The 27,028-nt window shown below is 36.3% G+C and overlaps 2 protein-coding genes across 3 annotated transcripts in view; one reads left to right on the top strand and one right to left on the bottom strand.

Moving 5' to 3' along the window:
* The window catches only part of LOC106871560 (cleavage and polyadenylation specificity factor subunit 1), a 101,418-nt gene extending 93,472 nt beyond the window's left edge, over positions 1-7,946 (bottom strand). Inside the window, exons 1-4 of one of the 2 annotated variants that reach the window (XM_014918065.2) lie at positions 7,880-7,946; positions 5,402-5,573; positions 2,631-2,670; positions 1,621-1,751 (exon numbers count right to left, since the gene is read on the bottom strand). In XM_014918065.2, the coding sequence (XP_014773551.1) occupies positions 1,621-1,751; positions 2,631-2,670; positions 5,402-5,542 (312 nt within the window). In that variant the 5' untranslated portion in view covers positions 5,543-5,573; positions 7,880-7,946. Of the gene's footprint in view, positions 1-1,620; positions 1,752-2,630; positions 2,671-5,401; positions 5,574-7,563; positions 7,579-7,879 lie in introns of those variants that run through there. The other variant, XM_052968705.1, reaches the window with a different exon arrangement.
* A 190-nt stretch (positions 7,947-8,136) lies between these two features.
* The window catches only part of LOC106871557 (uncharacterized), a 46,301-nt gene continuing 27,409 nt past the window's right edge, over positions 8,137-27,028 (top strand). Inside the window, exons 1-5 of the mRNA XM_014918060.2 lie at positions 8,137-8,191; positions 18,143-18,267; positions 21,507-21,550; positions 24,553-24,623; positions 26,048-26,178. Coding sequence (XP_014773546.2) covers positions 18,198-18,267; positions 21,507-21,550; positions 24,553-24,623; positions 26,048-26,178 — 316 coding nt within the window. The 5' untranslated portion in view covers positions 8,137-8,191; positions 18,143-18,197. The remainder of the gene's footprint in view (positions 8,192-18,142; positions 18,268-21,506; positions 21,551-24,552; positions 24,624-26,047; positions 26,179-27,028) is intronic.

The raw sequence follows: 27,028 nt of genomic DNA on the forward strand, positions 1-27,028 counted from the left end.
TATCAACTACTTCTAGTTTTTTCCCCTGGAATGTGACAGAAGCTGTTTTCTGCACATTTTCAGTGTTTATTGCTCCCGAGCATTTGCCACACACAAAAACTATCTTCCCAGTTAGCCTTCCTTTGATATTGCTGCACCTCTTATGTGTCCATAGCTTACACTGAGTGCATCTTATAGAGTTTCTACCTATGCTTTTTCTACAGATCGAGCAGGGTCATCTACCTGAAGAGATTTGTGGTTTGTCTGCCTTCTTACTTATTGAGACTTTGGTTTTTACAAGATTGACTCTAAGGCCCTTCGATTCTAGACCTTGCTTCCACACCTGAAACTTCTCCTCTAGTTCTGATAGTGACTCAGCTATTAGAGCAAGGTCATCAGCATAGAGAAGCTCCTGGGGGGTATCCTGTCTTGAATTCATCTGTTATTGCCTGGAGGACTATGATGAATAAGAGGGAGCTGAGGACTGATCCTCGCTAGACCCCTACCCCTACCCGGAATTCTTCACTGTACTCATTGACAACCCTCACCTTACTGACAGCATCTCAGTACATGGCTTGTACAGCTCTCACTAACCACTCATCTATCCCTAGTTTCCACATTGACCACCAGATAAGGGATCGGGGGACCCTGTCAAAGGCTTTCTCCATGTCATCGAAAGCCAGGTACAGAGATTTATATTTGGCTAGGTACTTCTCCTGCAGCTGTCTTACCAAAAATATAGCATCAGTGGTGCTTTTCCCTGGCACAAACCCAGACTGAATCTCATCTAAACTGACTCTATCCCTAATTAGTTGGGCTATGACCCTCTCTGTGACTTTCATTACCTGATCCAACAACTTGATACCTCTGTAATTATTCGTATTTAATGCATCACCTTTACCTTTGTAGCAGTTGACTATGGTGCTGCTACACCAGTCATTGGGTATGATGACTCCATGTATCACCTTATTGACTAAGAGTATAAAATATTTGTCATTGTCATCATTTAGCATCCAATTTCCATGCTGACATGGGTTGGACAGTTTGACCAGGTAAGCTGGGGGGCTGCACCAGACTCCAGTCTGATTTGGCATGGTTTCTATGGCTGGATGCCCTTCCTAATGCCAACTACTCCAAGGGTGTAATGGATGTGTGACACCAGTATCTGCCATGACCATGATTTCACTTGGCTTGATGGGTCTTCTTCTCAAGCACAACATATTGCCAAAAGTCTCAGTCATTTGTCATTGCCTCTATGAGACCCAGCTCTCGAAAAGTGCTTTTTACATGCCACCGGCATGGCTGCTGGTTACGTGACACCAGCATCAACCAAATTGTCTCATGAAAATTTGGAAATTACTTTAACCATTGAGCATTCAGTTTATTCTATCAAATGTAATGTCTATTTAGTCACACTGTTTTAAATTAATTAGATGTTATTTTGTTACTTTGAGATTTCAGTGATATGATTGTATATTTTTAGAATGATATTTTAGGGTTGGTATGAGAGGCTGAATCTGGCCAGTTTGAACGTAAAACATAGAATATCTTGGCTAGATAAGGCAAGTTTAAATGCTAAAGAGTTATATGTTTTCAAGTATAAACAAAAAAAGCAATACAAAATTCAAAAATCTACTATACCTTAGCATCCATGAAACTCAAAAGTAAAGCATCTCGTTGAGCACCAACCAATTTGACTGATTTCATAGACATCACATTGCCAAAAAGACTAAATGACAACATACATTCTAATTTTAATTTCTTGCGAATCTCTGCAAAACATAAAAAGAGAGAAAAATCAAAGATTAAATAATTACTTCATATATAAGTAAAACATAAATGAAATTTAAAAACAACAAAGAGCTAAATTTATAAATTGGAATTGTCATTTTACGCCAGTAATAATGTTAAGTAGTAATCATGTATATTACTTCACAAGATAATTTGAGCATCCCCACATGTGTGTTTGTATGAGTGTGAGAATGCAGTTATGTGTATGTGAGTGTGACTATGCATTTATGTGTATGTTTACAAACTGCTTAGTTACAGCTACAAATGGTGTCATCACTGCAGTGATTGTGTGTTAGTAAGAATAGCATCCCAAATCTCAAAATCAACTACAGTAGTAGAAAAAACAACAAAATAATTATTGTTATAAACAAAACTAAATAATTTGTTTTCATATTTGGTTTGCAAGGTTCTTCATGTGAATCCATGTATTGAAACAGGTTTTGTTGTATCTCAGGAGGATCATTATGAAACCTGAAACAGAGTAGGAGCAGAGAGGGCATACCACTGAGGAGGTTACAAATGACAACGAAAGGACTTTGACAAACATAACTGATTGATTAACCAAAGGATTAATCAAACAACCAATTAGTTAGTTGGTTAAATAGTTAACAAATTAGCAAATAATAAAGAAGTGAAATAGAACCAGTGTTATATTTATTATTATTGGCACAATGACTGTCCCAAAATAAAACAAAAACTAAATAATATTACTTTTATGGATTATTTTCAAAATTTACTAGACATTCAAATCTTTGCTTGTGCAGATTTGTTTCATATAATTTGTTTTAAATGTTTTTAAGTATAAACAAAACATATTTAGAAAATTTTTTCAATCATATTCTGAAATACGAGTCACTTACCACCAATTCGTTCAGGAAGTTTATCTCCAAAAAGTGCTGCCTGAAAATATAAGATAATATAGTCTCATCACCGTTGATATGACTGAATATAATGAGTCTGTAAATACTGATGTAACAGAAGAAAATTTGGATCTTTTTTAAAACGGGGGCCACATTTTTCATTAACGAAACACTTTGAAACTTGGAACACTGGTAGAATGTGTCATATAAAACATCTTTTTCTCTTAGTCTTCTTTAAAAAAAAAGAAATCCATAAATTATTCCATGTTAAAGTTGTCGTATTTCTGTAATTTCAACCAATCACTGACGTCCATTCAGCCGATATACATTAAGTGCCGACTACATAAACAAACGATTCTGAAACAATTAATCCTAACCCTAACCCTAACTCTAACCCTAACCCTAGGGTTAGGGTTAGGGTTAGGGTTAAAGCAAATTTAAAATGAAAAAAGCAAATAAAACGAAGAAACGTTTGTTTATGTAGTCGGCACTTAATGTATATCGACTGAATGGACGTCAGTGATTGGTTGAAATTATCGAAATAAGACAATTTTTTACATGAAATAAATTCGAATACAAAAATATTTTTCTGTTCTATAACACAAAATAGATAAGTATACGAAGTTTGAAAGTCTTTCCGTACCAAAAACACTACGTAAAACATTAATGAAAAATGTGGCCCCCGTTTTAAAAAAGATCCGAAAATTTCATTTGACTCCCCTCCTTTAGCCACTCCTATGATATCTCGCATCTTAAATCCTGTAATAACATTTTTTTAAACCTTTCTGTCATATAAGTACACCCATTTGGGACTCTAATCAAGCCAAAATTCAAACTGAACATAATTTGTATTAACTTCCCCCACATAAGTCCCAACCAACAAAAGCCTCAATAGGTTAAGAACACTGGCTTACCTTTCTATCTTAAATGAATACATCACATCTAAAATCAATATAAAATATGTCATTTCCATATTATGAGATATTCTTGTTAACAAATTTAATACCACATTTCTACTGAAATCCAGTTGTTGTTTCAATTCATTTTGAAACTCTTTTATTTTTTACTGGTTTCAGCCCAGGGCTGAGGTCATGCTGGTGCACTACCTGTAGTTACTTAGTGTTGTTTCTAGTATTGTTTTTGATGGAGTAGCAAGTTCGATGGCGCCGCTCTTCTTTGTGTCTCCAGCCACGATGAGGGTTCATCTGGTATCTCAGATAGAAACCTGTCCAGACGTTCCATGAAAACTTCCACATCAGCACCATGTATATCTCTATGGTTGCCTGGCAGGATGTTGAACAATTGCAGGCCCTTGAAACCCAGACTATTGCAGTACTGTGTCCTTATTTAAGATGGGGAAGATGGGATCTTTGGTATGATGCAGTACAGTCCAGTTCGAGGATTGGTATAGTTGTCAATTCCAAAATTGGGATCTAAACCCTCCAAGATCTTCTAAATATATATTACTGCATATCTCTTTCGTCTTTTTTCCAGGGAATAGACTCAGCTCCTTTAGCCTTTCCCAGTAGCCCATCTTTTGCATCGAATCAATCTTCTTTGTGTATTGGCACTGGAATGCTTCGAATTCCAGTTTGTTTCACACTCTCTGGGGACCATAGTTGGGAGCAGTAGTCCAAGCGGCTGAGAATGAAAGTCCCCCATAGGAGTAGCAGGACTTCCATTTTCCTGGTTCTGAATGTCCTCAGAATCCATCCAGCCACTCGCCTGCACAGTGTTGCCATCATGGTAATATGCACATGGAATGTTACATCATTGCTCATGTGAACCCCCAAGTCAAGCACCGACTCTGACTTTGGGATCGTATTACCTTCTGGTCGAGTGTATTCCAATTTTAGCCTGGTGTTGGACCAATAGTGGAGTGCCTGAAATTTCATAGCATTGAACTGCATGTTATCTTTGTTAGCACATTTGTATATTTCATTCAGGTCTTTCTACAGTTTTATGCCTGCAATACTTTTGTGTCATCAGCATAACTGGTCAGATTGGCTGACTGTACTGCGGAGGGCATGTCTGAAGAATTGATTAAAACTGGTTCTCAACCATTTTTTATCTATGGAACCCTTTGATTATTATTTCATTCTGGCAGACCCCATAGCCATTCAATTTTTTTTAAAACTAGATTTATAGATAGTTCCTTCAAAATTCTTATTTTGTTTATCACAAGTTCACTTTTGCAGGCTGAACTATGTAAAATGTCAGAAAGAAGCCTAGTTTTTTCTTGCAATAAATACATATAGAGCAAAATTTCTTTCATGAACCCATAAAATACTACTTGTGGACCCAGTTTACTATTTTGTTGAGAACCACTGTATTAAAATAACTGCTATTAAGCAGTTGAAAAGCGGCAAGCTGACAGTACAATTAGCATGCCAGGAAAAACGTTTAGCAGTATTTTGTCCATCTTTACATTCTGAGTTCAAATTCCACTACGGTTGACTTTGCCATTCATCCTTTTGGGGATCGATAAACTAAGTACCAGTGAAACACTGGGGTTGATGTAATCAACTAGTCTCCACCCCTCAAATTTCAGGCCTTGTGCCTATAGTAGAAACGATTATTAAGCAGGTATTTGGGACATAGATTAATATGAAATTTTAATGGATGCTTTAAATTTAGATAACTTTAAAAACGAAGTTTATATCAAAGAACCACAACTGGTCTGGGGTGGGTTGGCATCAAATGGGTTTAATGTTTTTTCTGGAAACAAGTATCTTGAAAGAAATGAACATATGATATGAAAATTTACAAACCTCTTCTGGAGTAAGGCGAAACACATGCAGTTGATTGACTCCTGCTATGATGAGTGATTTTTCAACATTATTGAAAAAATTACAGTATATACAATGTTCAATCCCCGTAGGGGCGTGTGTAGGGCGATACACACCATACATTGTTACTGTCTCCAAATAGCTTCACAAATAACTGCAAAGACAAACATGTAAATCATATATGTATATGTTTTATTTTCAAACAAACCAACAACTTTCTCAAAAAAAATCAAGATATCCTCAGTCACACATTGATGAGTAATCTCTAAAATATAAACATTTCTCATAAGAAAGCCATATTTAAAATGCATGCCTTTGTATAAGTAATGCATATGAATGAGTATGATGTATGTGTCTCTAGTTTTAAATACAAAAATATTTTTTATGTTCAGCATACATATCTGCTTGTGAGCTGTCTGCTGTCTTTTAAAAATGCATATATATATATAGACACACACACACACACACACACATATTTATATACATACATATATATACACACGCACATACATTTATATACATAGATTTAAATGTGTGTGTGTGTGTGTGTGTACACAGGCAATAGGTGAAAGTTAGAAAAGCTCACATAGTCGTACTCTAAAGGATTTGAACTTAAACTCTGAAGTTCAAATCCTTTTGAGCCCTGCAAACACAGAATTACACATCTATTTTGCTTCCACTGAGTATCAGAGACATCCACTTAAACATATGAATTAAACTGATATGGGCTTAATGGACTAATTGCAAATAGACAAACGAGAATTTAATTTCTGTTAAGCTTGTATTCTTTTTTTATTTTACCCCAAAATATACTTATTCAGAAACCTGTTATTAGAATAAATGAATCGTTATTTCGCATGAGTGTAGCTACCCCTAGTATTTGACTAGTACTTTATCGCCCCTGACGGGACGAAAGGCATGTAACTTCAGCAGGACTTCTGCAGTAGCAAGGCATTTTTCCCAATTTTCAAATGGTTCAACCAACCATTGCCCAAGTGCAAAGTATAGAGCAATAATTTGTCAAGTGTGGGTTATGGATTATCTCCTACTGATAATCCTATATGGCAATGAAGAGTAAGAAGAAACTGGATTAGTAGAATCTTTAATGCATCGAGAAAAATAACTAGCTTTTAGTGACAGGATTATTTATAATTCTCAATTATAAATAAAGTACCAGCCAAAAGTATAGAAGTCGTTCATATCAACAAACCCCTATCTCTCAAAACTGCTACTGGTTTTATGCCTAAATAACAATTATTTTCCATACAAGCATGAAGTAACGAGAGGGAATCTAGATAAGAGATGAAAAGATGTAGATTAAGTTTGTCAAGCACTTATAAGTTATTCCAACGAATCAATCACCAGTTACGGAAGTGATAATTTAGCATTAAAAAAAATATTAGCAAGTCTATTTTATCCAGTGTTTTCAAGCATATATTTTATTAAGTTTTAAACATTATTGGATTCCTTGCAAAGAATCACTTTGAAATACAAAACAATGTTGATGTAGTCACACCTGTCATTCATATTCGTTACATTTTATTTTGGACATCATATACTTAAAATTACTTTTAGAAATTATGAAAATAATTTTTAATCTACTTTCTTAATAAAGCCTATTTGCAACAGATAGGCTTTCAGTGCCCACCAACATCTTTATCAGATGCCAATTTTATTCCTTTAATTCTTTTTCTGCTATGTTGAAAGGAAGAATACATGTCACGCTTAACTCTTTTGTTTTCTTTTGTTGTTCGAGAACATAAAATACCGAATATATGAAACATACGGAGATGTTTTTCAAATAAGAATTTTGTTTCGCTTAAATTACACTAGTGTAAAATTAGCATTCATAATAATTATTAGTTCTGAATTTTAAACTAATTGTAACTAAAAAGTAAAAATCTCGTGTATATTCTACAAAATTTAAGTTTAATACTAATCCAAAAAAGTGATGCCGGTGTTGTTTTTCATTTTTTATTAAGTGCTTTATTAGTAAATACAAACTTAAAATATTGGGGTGCAATGTATAATTATATCCATAGCATCCAGGATTATATAAAAACAAAAATTACTGAATTTATTTTTAAAAAGTTAAAAGAGGGTTCTTAGTTTTGTTTTAAATTGTGGAAGTAAAGAACACTTACTACATGTAGCTGTCAGTAGATGATAAATGAAAGACAATACCTGAATACGAGAAAAGTCGATATTCGGAGCGAAAAAAAAGTCTTACAATAAAGTCGGAAAATAAAGTCTTAAATAGGTTTCATAATAGAGGCTGCATTAAGTTAGAACTGAATCTTTTATGAAAAATCCCCTCAAATGAAATTAAAACAAGCAATAGATTTACAAAGTTATGTTATATAAGATAATGTAAATTGCTGAATTTGGCATCAGAGATAGTCTAAGATAGTTTACTATAATGTGTCTAAAGAACAACAATGAGGAACAGAACATTATTACCTAAACATAGAGAAAAGACATCCTATAATAAATACGGCGCCATTTTCAATGTTATAAAGGCGAAGAGAAGGTTGCTATATAGAAAATATATAACTTTTAATACTAATTTCACCAAATTATTTTAACGCTATAAAATCCTATATAAAAAAATAAAAATCAAATATTTATAGATTGCATAGTTTATCTTTGATATATCAATAATATAACGTACAAAACTAGCTTTATAAATGGGTAGCTTTACATGTTAGTTTCGTACACACATGTGACTGCAGTTTATACTGTTATTAGGGCTTGACTGTTTGAAGTTTGTCTGTGAGTCTTTTATCATCGTTTAACATGTGCACTTATATATTTTATATCGTTTTACTTGCATTTATTTTAGTACTAACCAGTTCTCCCTTCTTTCTAATGAAGTTGTCACTAATATAACTAACAATAATAAGCGGTATGGATTTTTAAATATTTCCCTTCTCGAATTTTTTTTAATTATTATTATTATTTTTAAACGGTGGACGGAGTTTTAGTTTTAATATATTGTACATCAGATATTCAGGATCTACAGCAGCTATTTTTCTTAATCTGAAACTTACCAACCACATAGTTTCGTATTCAGTCCCACTGCGCGGCAAGTGTATTCTACTTTTAGCCCCGAGGCCTTGCGAGTAGGCTCTTGGTTTGACCAATTTATAAAGGTAATAAAGCCTATTATTTCTTCACGAAGAAATAGTAATAATATTCATGCTCCTCCCAACGACATTATCGACTTAAATCGAAACTGGCTTGTGAAATCAAACCACCAAGCACTTAGGCTCAGTACACTATGGTGCAGATGTAGCTGTTTAAGAAGCTCGTTTTGCAACCACTTGGTTTCAAGTTCAGTCCCACTGAGTAACATTTTGGGCAAGTGTCTTCTACTATACCCCAGTTGACTAATGCTTTGCGAATTAATTCGGTAGGAGGAAACTATGTATAAACCCGTCGTATGTATGTGTGTGTAAAACCCTTCCACCTTTTCGTCCCTTGCTTTGTTTACGTTTCCGTTATGTAGCAGTTCGGAAAAGACCGATAAAATAGGTATCAAACTTTAAAGAAAATAAATACTAAAGTCGATTTGTTCGATTAAACAGTTCAGGGCGGTGCCCTGATCATCCTCGTTTCTTTGTTGTCATCTTTAATACCGCTACGGGAAGCTTCTACATGATCGCTCACCTTACTAAAAAGGTAGACGGAATTCAGCTTTAAACATTATATAACCCCTCATAACTTTTATTTTTAGGAATTTTTAGAAAACTTTTGCGAATTGGTGTTCTACACGCGGGAAATCCTATGGTTATGTAAAAACCAAAACAAAAAGTTTTTTGTGTGATTTAAGGGCTATTTAGCTGTTATTGTTAGCATATCTCACGACCATCTGATACCCTTGTTCGCTGGGATTTAAACAAAATATTCGAACTGTCCGTATTTTAAACTGATTATAATAAGGACATTCGAAAAATTAGAAAATTTTTTTTCGTAATCGTATGAATTCCTGTGTTGAACACAAATGCATAAGAATTTTATGAAAATTCCAAAAAATAAAGTTATATGGGGTGCTTAAAGCAGAATTCTAAATAATCTAAATGTTTGTGCTTTAAATGAGAATATAGTGTTAACCTCACAACGGTCGCTGTGTTATTTTGATACATGCTTTCTCTCCTCCCCCGCATTAATTTTGAAAGATAATGTTGGAACAATGCCACATAAATCTCATAATTAACCTAATTCAAACAGGATTTTGAGATTTAGTGAAGGACATTTGAAATTCAAACCCCCTTGACAAAAGTGAAAACTTTTGGAAATATTTTTTTCTATTATCAGCATGGTATAATTTGAGAAAAGTGAGACCCACTTTGATTTTACTGCATAGCTTGTAGTTTTCCAATGACATTCACATTTGTAGGATAAGGTGGAGGGTAAATTACCAATTCGCTACTATTACTGGCAGATCAAATATTGTACTAAATTGTATTTTAGCTACATAAAATCTATAGTGAACTGTACTCCACAGTGTGATTCTAGGTTCTGCTGTGCAGCACTTTGGACAACTGCTTTCTACCAAAACCTCAGTGTTCATTAATGGAATATGGTAGACGGAAACCAGGAAAACCCAACATGTTTAGATACATTTATGTATTATTAGCATGAGAGCCTTGCATTTGTTTCCGTAAAAGGAGCATAAATAAGATGAACTTAGCCAGCAATAAACTGCAATGGATAAAAAGGGTACCAGAATAAGTGAGGTTAGTTTGATTCAAATGATGGCGGACCAACTAAAATCCAACAATTGTTGAACAAAATTCCTACTGTGTTTGCTTTGACCCTTTACAGTCTGCCAAAATCAACTTTTCCTTTGATCCTTCTGGGATTAAGACAAAGTACCACTCGTGTACTAAGGTCTATATGACATCATCGTCATGGCTGTGTGGTAAGAAGTTTGTTACCCAACCACATGGTCCTGGATTCAATCCCACTGCATGGAACGTTGGGCAAGTGTCTTCTACTACAGCCTCAGGCTTACTAAAGCCTTGTGATGGTAACTGAAAGAAGTTTTTTGTGTGTGTATCTTTGTGTCTGTTTGTCTGCCACAACCAGTGTTGGTTTGTTGATGTCCACACAACTTAGCAATTCACCAAAAGAGACCAATAGAATAAGTATTCATTCGACTAAAAACTCTTCAAGGCAGTGCTTCACCATGGCCACAGTCTAATGACTGAAAAAAGTCAGTGGAATTGTTTTGTATTAATAAAAGAATATTCCTAAAATCTGGAAGACAGGGTAGAGTTTTAAAATCCCTGTCTCTTGAAGTCCTATATCTCATGAAAAAGAACAGAGTATGCAAGTGGGGGAGCAATAATGTAAAAACTTGAAATTTTTTGAGTATCGTAATTTCCGTTTTTTTGAAATACAAGTGTATTGAAAAAATAAAAGACCAAAACCCACCCCCTCCATTTCCTGTAAGATAGACTTTCCAGAACTCTTACCTGTTACATATTAGAGTTTGTAGAATATCCTAGATATCAGTTGAATTTTTAGAACATTTCAACTAAAACTTCTTGAAGCCCCAATATGGCCACAGTCCAGCAACTGAAACCAGTGAAAGTACTAACACACTAACTTATTTTGTTAAATAAACAAATTTACTTGGAATAAAAACTTGTTTCAATTGTTACTTTTTTTTTTTTGTTTTTGTTTTTTCTAACATTTTTAATTCAGTTTTCTGAGTTTATAAAATCTCTTGTTGAATTGTTGAAAGATTATGGGATTTCTTGAACAGGTCAAAATGAAATGCAGATGAGTTTAAAAGCTTCCTGAAGGTTGAATGAAGTTGGGCAGGTGTGGATATTTGAAACTTGGGATTTATAATTTTGGAACAGAATAGCTGTTCCACATTAGTAGAAATTTCTGGGATATTTTTTTTTGGTGGAGAGTTCCAGATTACTTTTAGTATCCCACATTTCAAAGCAATCGGAGGAGGCCGTTAAAAAAAAAACTGAATCTTTTTAAATCCGTTTTTCAAATGTCTTGCCCCACCCCATCATGCCTTCAGAACAGCCAGCCACCTTTAATTGTGATAGGGTCAGTGAAGTGAGTGGGGTATAAGAACTTTTTTTTTTTTTAATGCAAATATGTTTCAGAATGTGATAAAAGAAAAATAATAATTTTAATGGTGGCTGTTGTTCTGAAGGCTTGATGGTAGGATCAGACATTTGAAAAATATGCATGCTCCACTAACTGTGTAATGTTAGTTTTCATCATCATTTAATGTCCACCTTCCATGCTGGTATGGGTTGGACAGTTTGATAGACTTTGGTATGGTTTCTATGGCTGGATACCCTTCCTAATGCCAACTGCTTTACAGAGGGTATTGGGTGTAAAGTCACTAAGTAACTTGCAACACAAAAGCCCTGAACTGTGTGAGGAATAATATTGAGGGAAGTGACTTTGTGCCAGGTGATGAGAAGTTAGAGTATGATTTGAGGGACAGAAATAGGTGTCTTACAATAGAGGAAATGCTATCCCAGTTAGAAAAAGAGGGAGAGTAGTGAAGATGTGATGGGATGTGCACTAAGTTACAGGGAGGTAAGTCGTACAGAAGGTTAGACAGTGCATGGTTAGTGCAAATGAATAAGAAATTCCGTAAAAGAGGAATTAGCTGCAATGCAAAAGAAGAGAGGGTACTGGTATAGATGTGATGTCACTGGAAAGGGACAAGTGGGTAAAGCAGTATCAGATGAAATGAATCTGCTGAGAAGGAAGAAATGGTAAGGGCTGATCTAAGGATATTGAACCCCATGAAGCTGTGCTGGAGAAGGCTTATCCATCCCATGGAAGTATCGGATATCAAACAATAATGATGCCAAAAATGTAACCCAAGTAAATCCAAAGATCTATCCTTTGGTCACACAACAGTGTTCATAATGAAAGAGAATATTTACTTCTCTTGACAAAAAAAAACATTGATGTGGGTACAGACATGGCTTTGTGATTAAGAAGCTTGCATCACAATTATATCATTCTGAGTCTCAGTCCACATTACTGCACTTTGAATTAACTCACACAACTGCATGGAAACCCATCAGTTACCTTGTGTAACCCTTTAGCATTTAAACCTGCCATATCCAGCTCGAACAAATATCCGACCTGTTTTATGTTAAAGCCAACCAGATCTGGTCTCTCACACTTTGACTACAATGTCATTGTAAAAATAAACAATCACTTCACTGAAATCTCTAAGTTACAAGATAATGCATGATTAATTCAAAACAATGTGAATAAATAAGCATTCACATTTAACAGTGTAATCTAGATGTTAAAAGGTTAGCACCACTACCTGGCCCTTGAATGACTTTAGTAGTTTCAACCAGCTCTGTTGTAAGCATTGAAGTTAGGTTTGTAGTTAAGAACTTCTTCTCCCCAATCATAGAGATCCTACACGAGTGCTTCCTTCTTTTCATCATTATTATCATCATCATCATCATTTAACGTCCACTTTCCATGCTGGCCTGGATTGGACAGTTTGAAGGCTGCACCAGGCTCCAATCTAATCTGGCAAAGTTTCTACAGCGGATGCCTTTTCCAACGCCAACCACTCCGTGAGTGTAGTGGGTGCTTTAACATGCCACTGGCACGAGAGCCAGTCGGGTGGTATTGGCATCGTCCATGCTCCAATGGTGCTTTCTATGTGTCACTGGCACAGGAGCCAGTCAAGCAATGCTGGCAATGACCATGCTCGAATGGTGCTTTTTACGTGCCAACAGCACAGGAGCCAGTCAGGCGGCACTGGCAACGATCATGCTCGAATGGTGCTTTTAACGTTCCACTGGCACGGGTGCCAGTCAGGCGGTACTGTCATCGACCATGACAACGATTTCACTTGATTTAACAGGTCTTCGCAAACAGATTATGCCCAATGTTTGAAGAGTACTCTTAAATGGACTGGTTATGCAGCACTGGCATAGGCCACAAGTTATGGTCTCATTTGGCTTGCTGGGTCTTCTCAAGCACAGCATATCTCCAAAGGTCTCAGTCGCTTGTCATTGCCTTGGACAGTCTCAATGTTCAAAGGTCATGCTTCACCACCTCGTCCCAGGATCTTGCTGGGTCTACCTCTTCCACAGGTTCCCTCGACTGCTAGGGTGTGACACTTTTTCACACTGCTGTCCTCATCCTTTCGCAACACATGACCATACCAGCGCAGTTGTCTCTCTTGCACACCACATCTGATGCTTCTTATGTCCAACTTTTCTCTCAGGGCACTTACACTCTGTAGTGTATGCACACTGACATTACACATCCAGCAGAGCATATTGGCTTCATTCCTTGCAAGCTTACGCATGTCCTCAGCAGTCACAGCAAGCAATAAATAATAAAACCAACAAACAAATCTTTTGATCACGTTTTAAGGATCCTCTAGAAATAAAATAGTACAGTTGATATTAAAAGGTTATAAAAGGAAAATATGGATGGCTAATAGAACTAAGATAAACCTTTATTATGAATAAAAAAAAAACTGATGTCCCCTCCAAACCACTTGGAGCACCATAAAGGACTTTTTGCAGTGAATCCAGGGAGGTTTCATTTGTATGGCTACTGCTGCATTCTCCCAGTTCTTGGGATTGGTTTAGTTCTGCAATCAAATAAGCAATCTTAAATTCAACAGTGAACTAGGTCTTGTGAAGTAAGTATTTAGCCCGTAGTTTTGCCAAACAATGTCCTATTCTACACACAATTGTAATAAAGAATTCAGACATTTTGAAGTAGTTGGGGAGGAATATGTATATCATAAGCAAAGTTTTTTATTGAACTATTCTGTTATGAATAAATGTTTACATTTCATGCTTTTTTAAACTCATCTCTTCATGCAAGTTTTAGCTGACATTTGAGCTTAAAGTATTTTTTTTTTATACTCTGTACAGAAATATCCTGTCATGACTAGAAGAGTGTCACAATTCAAATACCTAGTTATTAATGATGTCTTTTTTTTTCTTTTTCTTTTTACATTAACTTGCTGGGTCTGGAGGAAGAGGCAATCTTCCTAGACCAGTGAGATTGATGCCATTAGTCTTCTGCTTGCAGGAAGTGAATTCCAGAGGTCTGGTATTCTGGTAAGAAAGAAGAAAGCATAGTGACTAGTGTGGGTGCCTGGAGGTAGTTAAGAACCACAAGGTTAATGAGAGGAGGAGAGACAAAAATGCTAGAGTGGAGGTGACATGAACCCTGCCCGCTCCAAGGAGCACAATCCATTATATGTTGCAGTAGAAAAGACCAGAGACTGGAGAATATCTACAAGTGACTTTATGCTAATCAGTCGAGTGTCCTTTTTCCAAATGTAGTCCAGGGCATCTGTGTCTGCAGTTGTAGCGCCACCCCATATATGAGAGCAATACTCTACTGTGGCTATCACCTGAGCATTATAGAGAATAAATAATTATTGGTGGGGGCTGAAATATCTTCTGGGCCTAAAGAGCAAGACCAATCATTGGGATATGGTCCTAGTTATGTTACAAATGTGATAGGGTGATTTTTAATGATTCTAACTTAATGCTGCTCAGGATTAAGTGGAGTGTGTTATGATGAGTAGTATTTGTGTTGCTGTAGAAAGAGGCAAGATTGGCATATCTCCATTGGAGAAGGTTTCTGCTCATGTAGTCAATGTGTGTGTGTGTGTGTAGCATGAGTGTCAGGTGCAGGTGGATATATATGGTTGGAGGAATGAAGGGTAGTGTCATCTGCAAATGGTTGGGCATTGGTACATGTGGTGGTAAGTAAGTCATTGATGTGTAATAAGAAGAGAACAGGAGACGCAGAACGAGTTCCATCAGCACAGTGATAGTTAAATCTGACAATAGAAAGCTACCAATCCTAGAAATAAGAGATAGGTAGAACATATAGGCAGAAAGTTTCAATAGGATATTTGCATACCAAATACAGTTTAAAGATCTGCTGATATTGAGGGAAATAACATTGTTTTCACCAAATTTCTCCAAAGCAAGAACTCACTGATGTATCAAAGAAAAGAGTAGATGGCCACAGGATTTGGCTTTATGGAAGTTGGGCTAAACATTAAGGAAAGAGAGGTTCAAAATGATGGAGAATATCACTAATGATTGTCTTCTTCACCTTAGAAACATTAGAAGTGAGTGCAATAGGGTCACAGAGGTTATCTTTCGTAGGAATGAAACATACTGTAGCATGTTTCCAAGTATCAAGGTACAGGGTGACCCCAAAAAAAACAACCCATAAAAATTTTATCAAATCCTACAGAGGTCCAGCAAATTTCTTGACATTTGCTGGACTTAAACTTCAGTCTGTGTACAATCATTTCCTTTACATAAAAGTCATGTTCTTTTCAAAATATGCTCCAAATGGCCTCTGCAACGTTGGAGATACGTACGTCATGCAAAATTGTCAATTACTCAAACACATTTCTCTTTAGGAATTTCCCTGATTTCTGCTTTCATTGCTGCCTTCAGTTCACCAATCATTTGAGGGTTGTTCTGGTAAACATTATCCTTGAGATACCCCCACAGATAAAATACTGGGGGGGGGGGGTTTCAATTCCAGTGAATGCAGGCTAGGGAGCCGTTTGATGCGTGGGGGTGGTACCTTCTTGCTGGAACCACTGTTCATCTCTATCTATCCTTCTGTGTTATCCCAGGGATACCCAAAACTTCCTCAGCGCTGCTACATAGTGCTCTGTATTCACCGTTTGAGTTCTCATTTTCGTCTTTGAACTAATATGGGCTGATGATGCCATGTTTAGAGATTGCTACTCATGCTGTGCACTTTGTTGAGTGTAACAACCTCTGAAACACTTCCTCCAGTGTTGATTTACCCCAATAAACATTATTTTTGCTGTTTACATGTCCTGACAGCAAAAAGTGTGCTTCGTCAGAGAACCAAACACAATCCATGAAGTTTGGATTGTCTTCAATTGTCTCACAAAACCATCCACACATGGTTGTTTTTCTATGTCTGCCTTTGTAAGTTTTTGCTTTATTTGGACCTGATAAGGATGCAAATAAAGATCTGATTTAAGAACATGCCTCAAAGACTCTTGAGAGATTCCCAGCATCATCGAAGTGATTTCTTTGGGCTCTACCCCACCAAGTCTCGTACAGCATCAATGTTTCTTTCTGTTCTAGCACTCACCCTCCGACAGAATAAGTATCTCTCAGGCCTTTAGAAATAAGATTTTGCACAGTCCCATACTCTCTGAATTTCTGAAGCCAGTCAAAAATTCTACTTTTTTGGTGGAGCATGATGGCACCAAAACTGTCTCTGAAAATTTGTTTGCATTGCAGTGTGTGATTTGTAGGCGAAATAGACCTCCAGGCAAAATGTCTTTTCTTTTGTTGACTAAGACATGTTAGGGTACGCTATTGTTCCAATCTTTCATGCACAAAGTCAACTTGTATACCCTGAAAAAGAAAAGAAGAAAAATTAAAATTAACAGTTTTTATTCAAAGATTTGTGGGTTCTGTTTTTTTGGGGTCATCCTATAGATCCTAGCAAAGGATGTCTTATGTGTTTGCTTAGTAATAACATCTACTCTGGAGTGTGATGTTTGAAGACAATGGAAAGAACACTATCAGGAATACTTCTGCATTTGATGTGTATGCAAGGTAGTGGATCTGAAGGGCAGGGAAGAGATAGAATTTGAAAGATACCAAATGTGTATGATGTGGACTTGACTGCATAAGTGGGCCATGAAGGCAGAAGTTTTTTCCTTAGAGGTATTGTTCACAGCACCATTATTTTTATGAAGCAGAGATTCTGCAAAGTTGGTGGAAATCTTTTTGGCAAGAATTCAAATTCAGATAATAGCCTTATAGTTGTTGTATTGCTGGGTAAATGTCACCCAGTTTTGGCATGCATGTGTGTTTCATCAGATATTATAGGTCTTGCTTTTTTGCCTGAACAACTTCAGCATAACTGGGAAATTGGGACGTTAGGTTTTAGCTGTGTGCAGAATGTGGTGTTGTGATGGGTATTTGCAATAAGGTAGTAGTCAGGTAACACAGTGAGTGTGGAAATGTTTATAATCTGGTGTAGATTAGGTTTAGAGATGAGTAAAAGATCAAGGGTTGTTGGCTACATCAAGAGGTGCCAATCTTTAATTGTAGCGGGAACATGTGGAAGAGGAAGACATGGGACAAAGTGGTGAGAAAGGATCTATATATGTTGGGACTCACAGAGGGGATGACAAGGGACCAAGACTCCTGGTGGTTTGCTGCGCTTGTAAAGACATGTCAAGCTAAGTAAAAGCATGGTAGCCTTTGCATATAGGCTCGTCCCCTGCAACCCTCTCCAGCTGAGCATCCCTAATCTCACAAGCTCATAGGTGTTGGTGCCACATAAAAAGCATCCATACCAGTGCTGTTTACAAGCACCCAGTACATTTTATAAAGTGGTTGACGTTAGGAAGGGCATCCAGCCACAGAAACCATGCCCAAAACAGACAGGGAGCCTGAACAGCCCTTCAGCTGGTCAGCACCTGTCAAACTGTCCAACCCATGCCAGCATGGAAAATGGATGTTAAATGATGATGTAGAGGGTAAGAAAAATTGAAGTGAATTAAGGATTGCAGAAGACTTAGCTTTTACACTGACAGCATCAGTATGGGGTGAGGTTATGGTAGAAGACACTAATAGTGCTGCAATAGTTACATACACATTATTAGAATGTTTATGTGTAGTTGTACTATCCTTTTTGTTTTTTCAGCACCCACAAAATTCAATTCACAAAAAAACTCAGTGATATTGAGATCAAAGTGACCATGGACAACATGTCTGAAATCCAGATAGCTGATCAAATCATTCCAGAATCTGATCTTCTAAACAACTCTGGTGAGTTAGATTGATGTAAATAATGAAAAATCTAATGCACATTTCTGTCAAGTTATATTAAACAAATATCTATCTTTCTCTTCTTTCCATATTTCTAACTTTCCTTCTCACATCTCTCTGTGTTACCTTCATTTTGTGTCTCTGCTGTAATCACTGCTAAAATCTCCAGTTGTAAAATTGCTGACTGAACAGCAAAGTAAACACATGCTCAGAGTTCCACAGCGCGATGTGAGCAATGGATCACTGCAATAATTTATTGTATAATGAACATTGAGGCAGTATGAGCATGTTGTTTTCTCTGCAATCCAGTTAACCCTTTTTATAAAGGGATCATGATATATCAGAAGTTCTGCATCTGTGGGTTACTTCCAGCCATTCAACCCACTACATACACGTAATCTATTTATTTGAACTAGGCTAACTAGGGTTACACAAGAAGATATACTATGTTTTTATAGGTGATTTCTAGAAGAATTTAACAAGTTAAATTATCATGACAAGTGAAGAATTTAATATTTTGCCTCCTTGCTCTTCATCTGAGAATAAGAAAAAAGAATGATAATGTGGTAGTTTTGTTTGACTATATGACACTACTCACTCTCAGATAAATGGCAAGGATGCAATACATGAGGTTCTTCACTCATCGTGACACTTAAATTCTTTGAACTCTTCTATGGAGTTGTTTCTAACTCAGACTATCACCAATTTCTGTGCATTCCAGAATTTACTTTGTTGCACAATTTGGTCTAAAGTGTTTAACATGTCAACCAACTCACCATATACATAACTTTATATATTCTATGAGAACTGTTTTGAAAAAATTCTACAGTGATATTTTTATTCTTTGGTATTGTGCATTGTCTGTCATAAGCTTGTGTGCTCATTACTTAAGCCTTTCATTCCTTATGGAGCATAGCCATCAAAACTTTTCTCCACTATTCTCAATTCTATGCTACCAGAGCCACTCCCTCAATATGGGGCTGGTGGCATCCCTGAAGGAAGGCTTTCCTCTCTCAAGTTTTGCTGGTTTTGAATTATCATTGATACTTCTGTAACTTTACATTTTTCTAAGTAGGGTTGTTGGTCCTATACAAACCCATTTTTACCTCTATATTAGTCTGACCTCTCTCCTTTGACTTGACCAGCATAGGACGTCCTAACAGAAGCTTGTACTCTGTTGACCTAGTTCTCAGGGCCATTGAGGCACACAAGCCACCACATTGCAACAAGGACTGGACCTTGTGACAGACATGATCTTTAGGCCCAAGCTTATCTTGTTTTCCATGCCTTACAAATAATTAAGAGTACAGTACTCAGTTTGTCACATGCTTAACCTCAGCTGTTGCCAGTACTCCTTTTTGGTTAAGTGAACTGGAGCTATAGGAAAAGAATTTAATTCAAGAACACAACATACCAGCCAGTCTAGGAATTGAGACTGTGACCTACTAGACCATGTACCTTCACAAGCTGTATGTTAGTCATCTTAATTTTATAATTTCATATGACCTAGTGTATTTAAAGTGCTAGATATGCTTAAGGTAGTGAGCTGATAGAATTTTTAGCATTCTGGGCAAAATTCTTAGCGGCATTTTGTCTGTCTTTACATTCTGAGTTCAAATTCTGCCATGGTCGATTTTGCCTTTGTAGCGTACTTCTCTCTCTCTCTCTGTTATATATACATGAGTGCGGACGTAGTGGTTAACAGCTAGCCTTCGGCCGCACTTTTGAACCCTGTTGTGTCCACCACTCTGATTGGTTGATATTGGCGTGTTTTTGTCTCTTGTTCTATTTCGCGCCAGGGTGCAACCCAACCAGTCGCAGCCTTCAGATAAGGTCATGTGGGACAGTCTTTCTGAACCCCTGTTTGAGCCAATAGTATAGTATAAAATCTAGCTTTCCATCATCCTGTTTCTCAGTCCGGCTCCAGACCTTCTGAGGTCTAGCCGCTGACCACAGAGCACACAACCAGTTCCAGCGATGGCGCACGACACAGCTTCATGGAGATCCAACACTACATTCAATAGCTTACTGCAAACTCCTTCATCGCCACCGCCAGCATCTACGCCAGCTTCTCTACGTACACACCAACCAGCAATGCTCGCACAGCTTTTCTCCACACTGTTTGTGAAATGCTTCACCATGGTTAACAGCAAATACAGCCTGCAAGAACTCCTGTTCCAAGTAACCGGCCGCAGCATTGAAGCCTCAACTACTCACGACATGTGTGTCTTCGGCTCTACCTTGCCACCACAACTTCTTGATACAGCACTTCAACTACTTTTTACCTTTGATACGAACTGGTATATTTCCCATCCTTGTGCCTGGGCTTTCTTATAACATCCTTTTCTATGCTCTGTACTTTTCGCACGGAGGTGCAATGGCCCAGTGGTTAGGGCAGCAGACTCGCAGTCATAGAATCACGGTTTCGATTCCCAGACCAGGCGTTGTGAGTGTTTATTGAGCGAAAACACCTAAAGTTCCACGAGGCTCAGGCAGGGGATGGTGGTGAACCCTGCTGTACTCTTTCACCACAACTTTCTCTCACTCTTTTTTCTTGTTTCTGTTGTGCCTGTAATTCAAAGGCTCAGCCTTGTCACACTGTGTCACACTGAATATCCCCGAAAGCTAGTTTAAGGGTACACGTGTCTGTGGAGTGCTCATCCACTTGCACGTTAATTTCACCAAGCAGGCTGTTTCGTTGATCGGATCAACTGGAACCCTCGACGTCGTAAGCGACGGAGTGCCAACAACAATATATTTCTCGCACACACATACACGTTTTGTATACACATACATTTTGTTTATATGACGGCCTGTCTATTATTGTGTTTATTATGTCACACTCACACACAAAGACATACAAGTTGACATATCAATAAAACCTTTCTCTTAAAACTTTTACTGGTTGTGTCTCTCTCTTTTCCTTTTAGCACTTATACACGTTTAACTTCTTATTTGTGTTGACCGTGCGATGCGCTAAAGGAGCCATTCCTCGTCACCATCTCCTGGTCGCACGGTCAATACACCTTTCATTCCTTCAGTATTGATAAAATAAGTACCAGTTGAACATGAGTCAATCTAATCAACTTAACCCCCTCCCCAAAATTGCTGGCATCGTGTCAAAATTTGAAACTAATGTTGAATATGCTAAGAACATACTTTGATATTAAATTGAATTTAAAGATGCTTTCTCTTTTATATTAAAATTCTTTACTTTACCCCTTCTATTCATCTTTCAGAAAATAGCGTATACATTGGAAACATTGACACCAGCTCAACAGAGGTAAATATTTGTGTATTTATTTGTTTTGATTTGAAAATAAAAATGTCTTTTTCAGTAGAAAATAATCTGTTGTTTCGGGCAGATTGTTTGAACCAAAACCACTCTTTCTCTCCAAACATTCCTATCTTCCAGGACATTCTTGAGGTCTTCTATTTGTTAGTCGACATCACAAGAGGATTGGTCAATGTATATTATTCTGGCTCATCAAACGTGAGAATTCTCATTGCTAATTATCCACAGAAAGAGCTCATTCACTTATTCAACTTTGCTTCAAAAGTAGTAATCTGCATATCTTGTCCTCTGCTTTCAAATGATTTATGTGTTGGGGATATTTCTATAAAGCTTTTCTTTTATCGGATGTTTCCATGATCTGTTGTGAACAGCATGCAACCTACATGTGTAGGTCCTATCTAGCTTACTTCCTATGTTTTTTGTCAGAGTTCACATGGATGAATCATAAAAAACTCATTCTACTATGACTCTGAAGAGTTCCCTTTTCATCCTGTCAAGCAATGTACAGGGTGTCCACAAAGTCTGAGTACATGGAGTAAATAAAATCATAACATAAACAATTAAATATAAGAAATAATAATTTCTTAAAGCATGTGTTAATCCCCATATACCCAGACTTTGTGGACACCCTGTAGACTTAATTTGTCCAGTGCATTCCATTCTTTTGCTATGAGGACTGATACATCTTTTTCAGTCAATTAGATGTCACTTCCAAGATCATTGAAACATTCAACTTTCTTCAGGGGTGTACCACCCAATGGGTTCAATTGCCTGTTCTGGTTAAAATGTGTATTCAGTCTTCTCAGCATTCACATAAAGACCAATCCCAGAAGCTACTTCATCTAATGCATGCAGCAGTGTTTCAACATCTATACGCTTGAAAGGAAATAGTATTCCAACATTATGAACCTTTTTAACTCCTGATATCAACTTGCCTAAGACTATCCCAGGTTCAAGACAAACTTTCTGTTAAAATGTGATCTAAGATTTTTTTTTAAATCTTCACTCAAAATTTTATGTTCATATATGTACCAAACATTTATAGTCAATCCACCCTTTTTTTATGTCTATTTCTGTATTTTGTATTTTGATTATAATTGTATTTTTGTCTGTCACTATATCCATGAGTTTAGTTTTGTCTGTAAACTGCTGAAAATGACCCATCACTTTGGATATGCATTTTCACACTGAGTGAAATGACGAGAGGATCTAATGAAGAACTTATTGAAACAATTACCTGAGGAGACACATTTTACACTATGGGTGGATGATGATGATTACACAACATTTCACTAATGTACTGCAGGTGTAAAAATGTGTCAAAACAATTGTAGAGATTTTAAATAAAGAATGTTGTTCATTCCATTTCTATCATTTATCTATTTCTATAAACTTTATGGATACTATGGAATTCCTGATAAATATCTAGTAGCAAGAGCATTTCCACTGTACGATGGAATCAGGTAGCCAATAACTATGGACAAACTTTGCATAACATTCTACAAGGTTTTTACCCAAGCCTCATATATATATATATATATATATATATATATATATGGTAGAGAAATAGTAGTTTTGGCTGCTATTTCTAATTTTCAGTGTATGGTGAAGCAATGCCTGCTGAACCCTAAATTTTAATTATGTTTATATATATATATAAACACACACACACACACACACACACACACACACACACATAACAGACTTCCACACAGTTTCTGTCTAACAAATTCACTCACAAGGCATTGGTCAGCTCAGAGCTATAGTAGAAAATACTTGCTCACAATTCCACGCAGTTGTACTGAACTCAAGATCACATGGTTGCATAGTGGATTTTTGAACCACACAGCCATGCCTGGGTACAAATTACAGAAAATTTACTTGCAGATGCAATATAATTTATCTTTATTTATTTAATTAAAATGCTTTTATATACACACTATTGGTAGGCCAGTTACTACAGTATTTGTCCTGAGATAACATCCCTTATAGACTTTTTTGGGTTCAAAACAATAAATATTAGTGAAAATTCATCCTAGCAGCAGCCAGTAATAGAGCAAGATGCATTTTGGCCTCTTTAGTGAATGTTTATTCATCTTTTCCAGTATCAGAGATGAATTCTCATCTGGGTATGTAGCTGACTGGACACTGATAGGACAAATTTTCTCTCAGATATTTATTGTGGTTTTAACACAGCAAGCCCATAAGAGATGTTATCCCAGAACAAATATTGCAATAACTTTCCTCTTTATTGATAGTGGGTTTACATTAAATATGATACATAGATAGCTTATTTTCAAGTTTCTGAAATAAAACCTTAATTAAATTAAGTATTGTGGGTTTTTGATTTGAGATGATTTTTTTTCTCCATTCAATATACAACTCTATAAAAAAGATTTATTTATACCAGCCATTTGTGTAATAATGAATAAATATGAATGAACATTTCTATGTTATCAATGAGCGATCAGTTCTTTTGTACCTAAAATAGGAGAGAGAGACCTCTTTCAGTCACAAATGACCATGGGATTGCACCTAGAAAGTCACCCCCACCTGAGGCACAAGTTTGGGTGACATGCATATCTGCCTCCCCTCTCCACACCACTGACGTTGTCCAAGGCAAAAGCCAGTACAGCTTGGTACCAGTGACATCATAACTTATTTGTGCAGCTGAGTGAACTGGAGCAGTATGAAATAAAGTGTCTTGCTCAAGAACACAACACAAAGCCTGCTACAAGAATGAAACTCACAACCTCACAATTGTAATCCCAATGCTCTAACTACTGAGCCATGCGCCTTCACTCTATACCTAAAATACATGGCACCTAATCATGTAAAAGAATAAAATACCTACAGTAGATTTGATCCTCACACATCTATGAGTTGCTAGTGTACAGTAACCTATCCATTCATTTGTTTCATATCTCAGCTCTTTTCTATTCATTGCATTACATGTCTTTTCTTTTTCTTTTTTTCTTTTCTTTTTTTAGGAAGAATTAAAGAAATTTTTCATAGGAATAAATATTTTGAACTTAACCATTTTTAAAAAATGCTATAAATGGTAAATGACTTTGTTTATTCTTTACTAATAATGGTCTTTGATGTAAGCATAACGTCATACATTTTTCAAGAGGGAAGTCAATATGATTGACTTTCCTCTACTATCCCTCCCCCACCTCACTGGTACTTATTTTATCAAGCCAAGAAAAATGAAAGCAAAGCCAAGCACAACAGGATTTGAACTTAGAATGTAAAAAATTACAAATAAATATCATTATTCTTCAGTAATAATATTAAAAGTTGAAGGTTCGATTTAGTGTCGGTTTTTTTTTTTTTTTTTTCAATCAGTTTGACTGGGAAAGAAACATTTGCAAAACTGGAGAAATTACTGAGAGGGTCAGTGTAATTAATATCATTTTCATCTTGCATCCATTTTTCCCGCCATGTTGCTATGAGTTGAACAAAAGCATCACACCACTTGTCATTCTTCAATGCACATGGCTGTAGATGAAGCTACTGATTTTTGTTTTTTTCTATGCATTTTATTGTGTTACTGGCAGTAGAGCATGTCTAAAGAGTCTTCCTCAATCCACTATCAGTTTTTATTAACAGTTACTACTCCCTTGGGTGATCTGTTTACTCAGAAGTTTATGACATCTGCATCTCCTCTGTTAACAGATTAAGAAATAAGAGCAACCCATTGCTTGCAAGTGTGTTCCAAGGCAGTATAATAGTGAATAAATGGAGTATATAAAGAGAAGTAAATTTCAATAGGAGTGGCATAACACTGTAACAAAATTTTAATTTTTTTTTTTTTTTTTTTTTTTTTTTTTTTTTTTTTGTCTTTGGTCAGTGAGTGTTATTTCCTATCTAGAAATCAAAGGAAATGACTACTATTCCCTTTAATTTGATTTTGTGACCTGGATATCAATATTTTGAAACTGACCTATTTTCCATTACACTTCTGATAGATACAGCACAGAATTGCTGAAGCAGAAATATCATTATAGCAAATATTCTGCTCAATACCACAGATTTGCTTGTTAGTTGGTTGACCTTAATCACTTGAGCATGTCCCTTAGTGGCTGACAATATGCGCATCTCTGATCATGAGCAGGAATAGTAGGGGAGCATCATAACCATGTGTTGAGAGGGATTCTTTGGAATTTGAATAAATGTAAGAAAAGCAAAATTTGAAGATAATATTAGCCATTTTTCATTCTTTCTAGAGGTAAGCAAATAGGAAATGACAGTTGCTACTCAAAGGACAAAAATTGTGTTACACAGTGTAATTAGCACATTTGGAAGTACAAAGGTTGCTGCAGTAACATAAGACACTCAGAAGGTCTAGTGCTTGAGAGATGGAGTGCATGTGTTTTTATAATCTTGTTTATCAAATGGCCAGTTCTATTTATTGAGATAAAAAAAATTTTCTACTCTTTATTATTGACGATGTTCATAATGTTCTTTGTTTCATACTTTCAGTTTTGCTTTTGTTAAAGTTGGAAGCAAGAGTGATATTGACAAAATATTTATGTCATGTGGTAAGCTGTTCAAGTCAAGAAAACTGATCATTAAGTCATACAAACAGCAAAGTAATGGTTCTATAATGGATGGTAAATATTCTTTTTTTAAACTAATCTATATATATAAAAATGAGAATGTGTGTCTGTCTGTCTGTCTGTCTGTGTGTGTGTGTGTGTGTATCCCTAAAACTCGAGAACTACACAACCAATTTCATTCAAATTTTACACGTGCCTTACTTAGGGTTCCAGTTGTGTTTTAGTCAAAAAAATTTTTTAACTTCTTGCAGAGTTCGAGCCCACGGCAACATAATATCTCCTCCACTATTTAAGTATTACGTGTCAAAAGTGAAACAAAAACACTCATGTCAAATACTTTCACTTTAAAAATGAAACTATTCCACTAACTGAAACAATCACATTTCGATACTGTAATGACAGATACTTTCAGAGAGAGAGAAAGAGAGAGAGAGAGATGTATATATATATAGATGTGTATGTATACGTATAGATATATATGCATACATGTATATGTATACATATGTGTAGATGTATATATATATATAGATGTACATGTAATATGTACACATATATACATACATATACATACATACAGATATCTATACATATATACACCCATCACACACATACACATGGACACAAACACACACATTAGTCATTTGTTTTCTTATCTAAAACTACGTCAAAAGTACTGAATGGATCTTTCTGAAATTTGGAAATTACATTCTATGCATAACGGCCATAACTCCCATGAAAATTCATATATTTTTGATGTTGATGAAATTTTAACCCGAACATAACAGATGAGCACTGTCTGTAGCTAGTCTTCTCTTGGAAGAGCCCCGCTTCTCACATGGACAACTGTATGTTGGCTGCTCAAGGGTGGGCAGCAAAAAAAAACCTATTTGCATATGCTCCACAA

This window comes from Octopus bimaculoides, chromosome 6 (genome assembly GCF_001194135.2).
Source record: "Octopus bimaculoides isolate UCB-OBI-ISO-001 chromosome 6, ASM119413v2, whole genome shotgun sequence".
Lineage (NCBI taxonomy): Eukaryota > Metazoa > Mollusca > Cephalopoda > Octopoda > Octopodidae > Octopus > Octopus bimaculoides.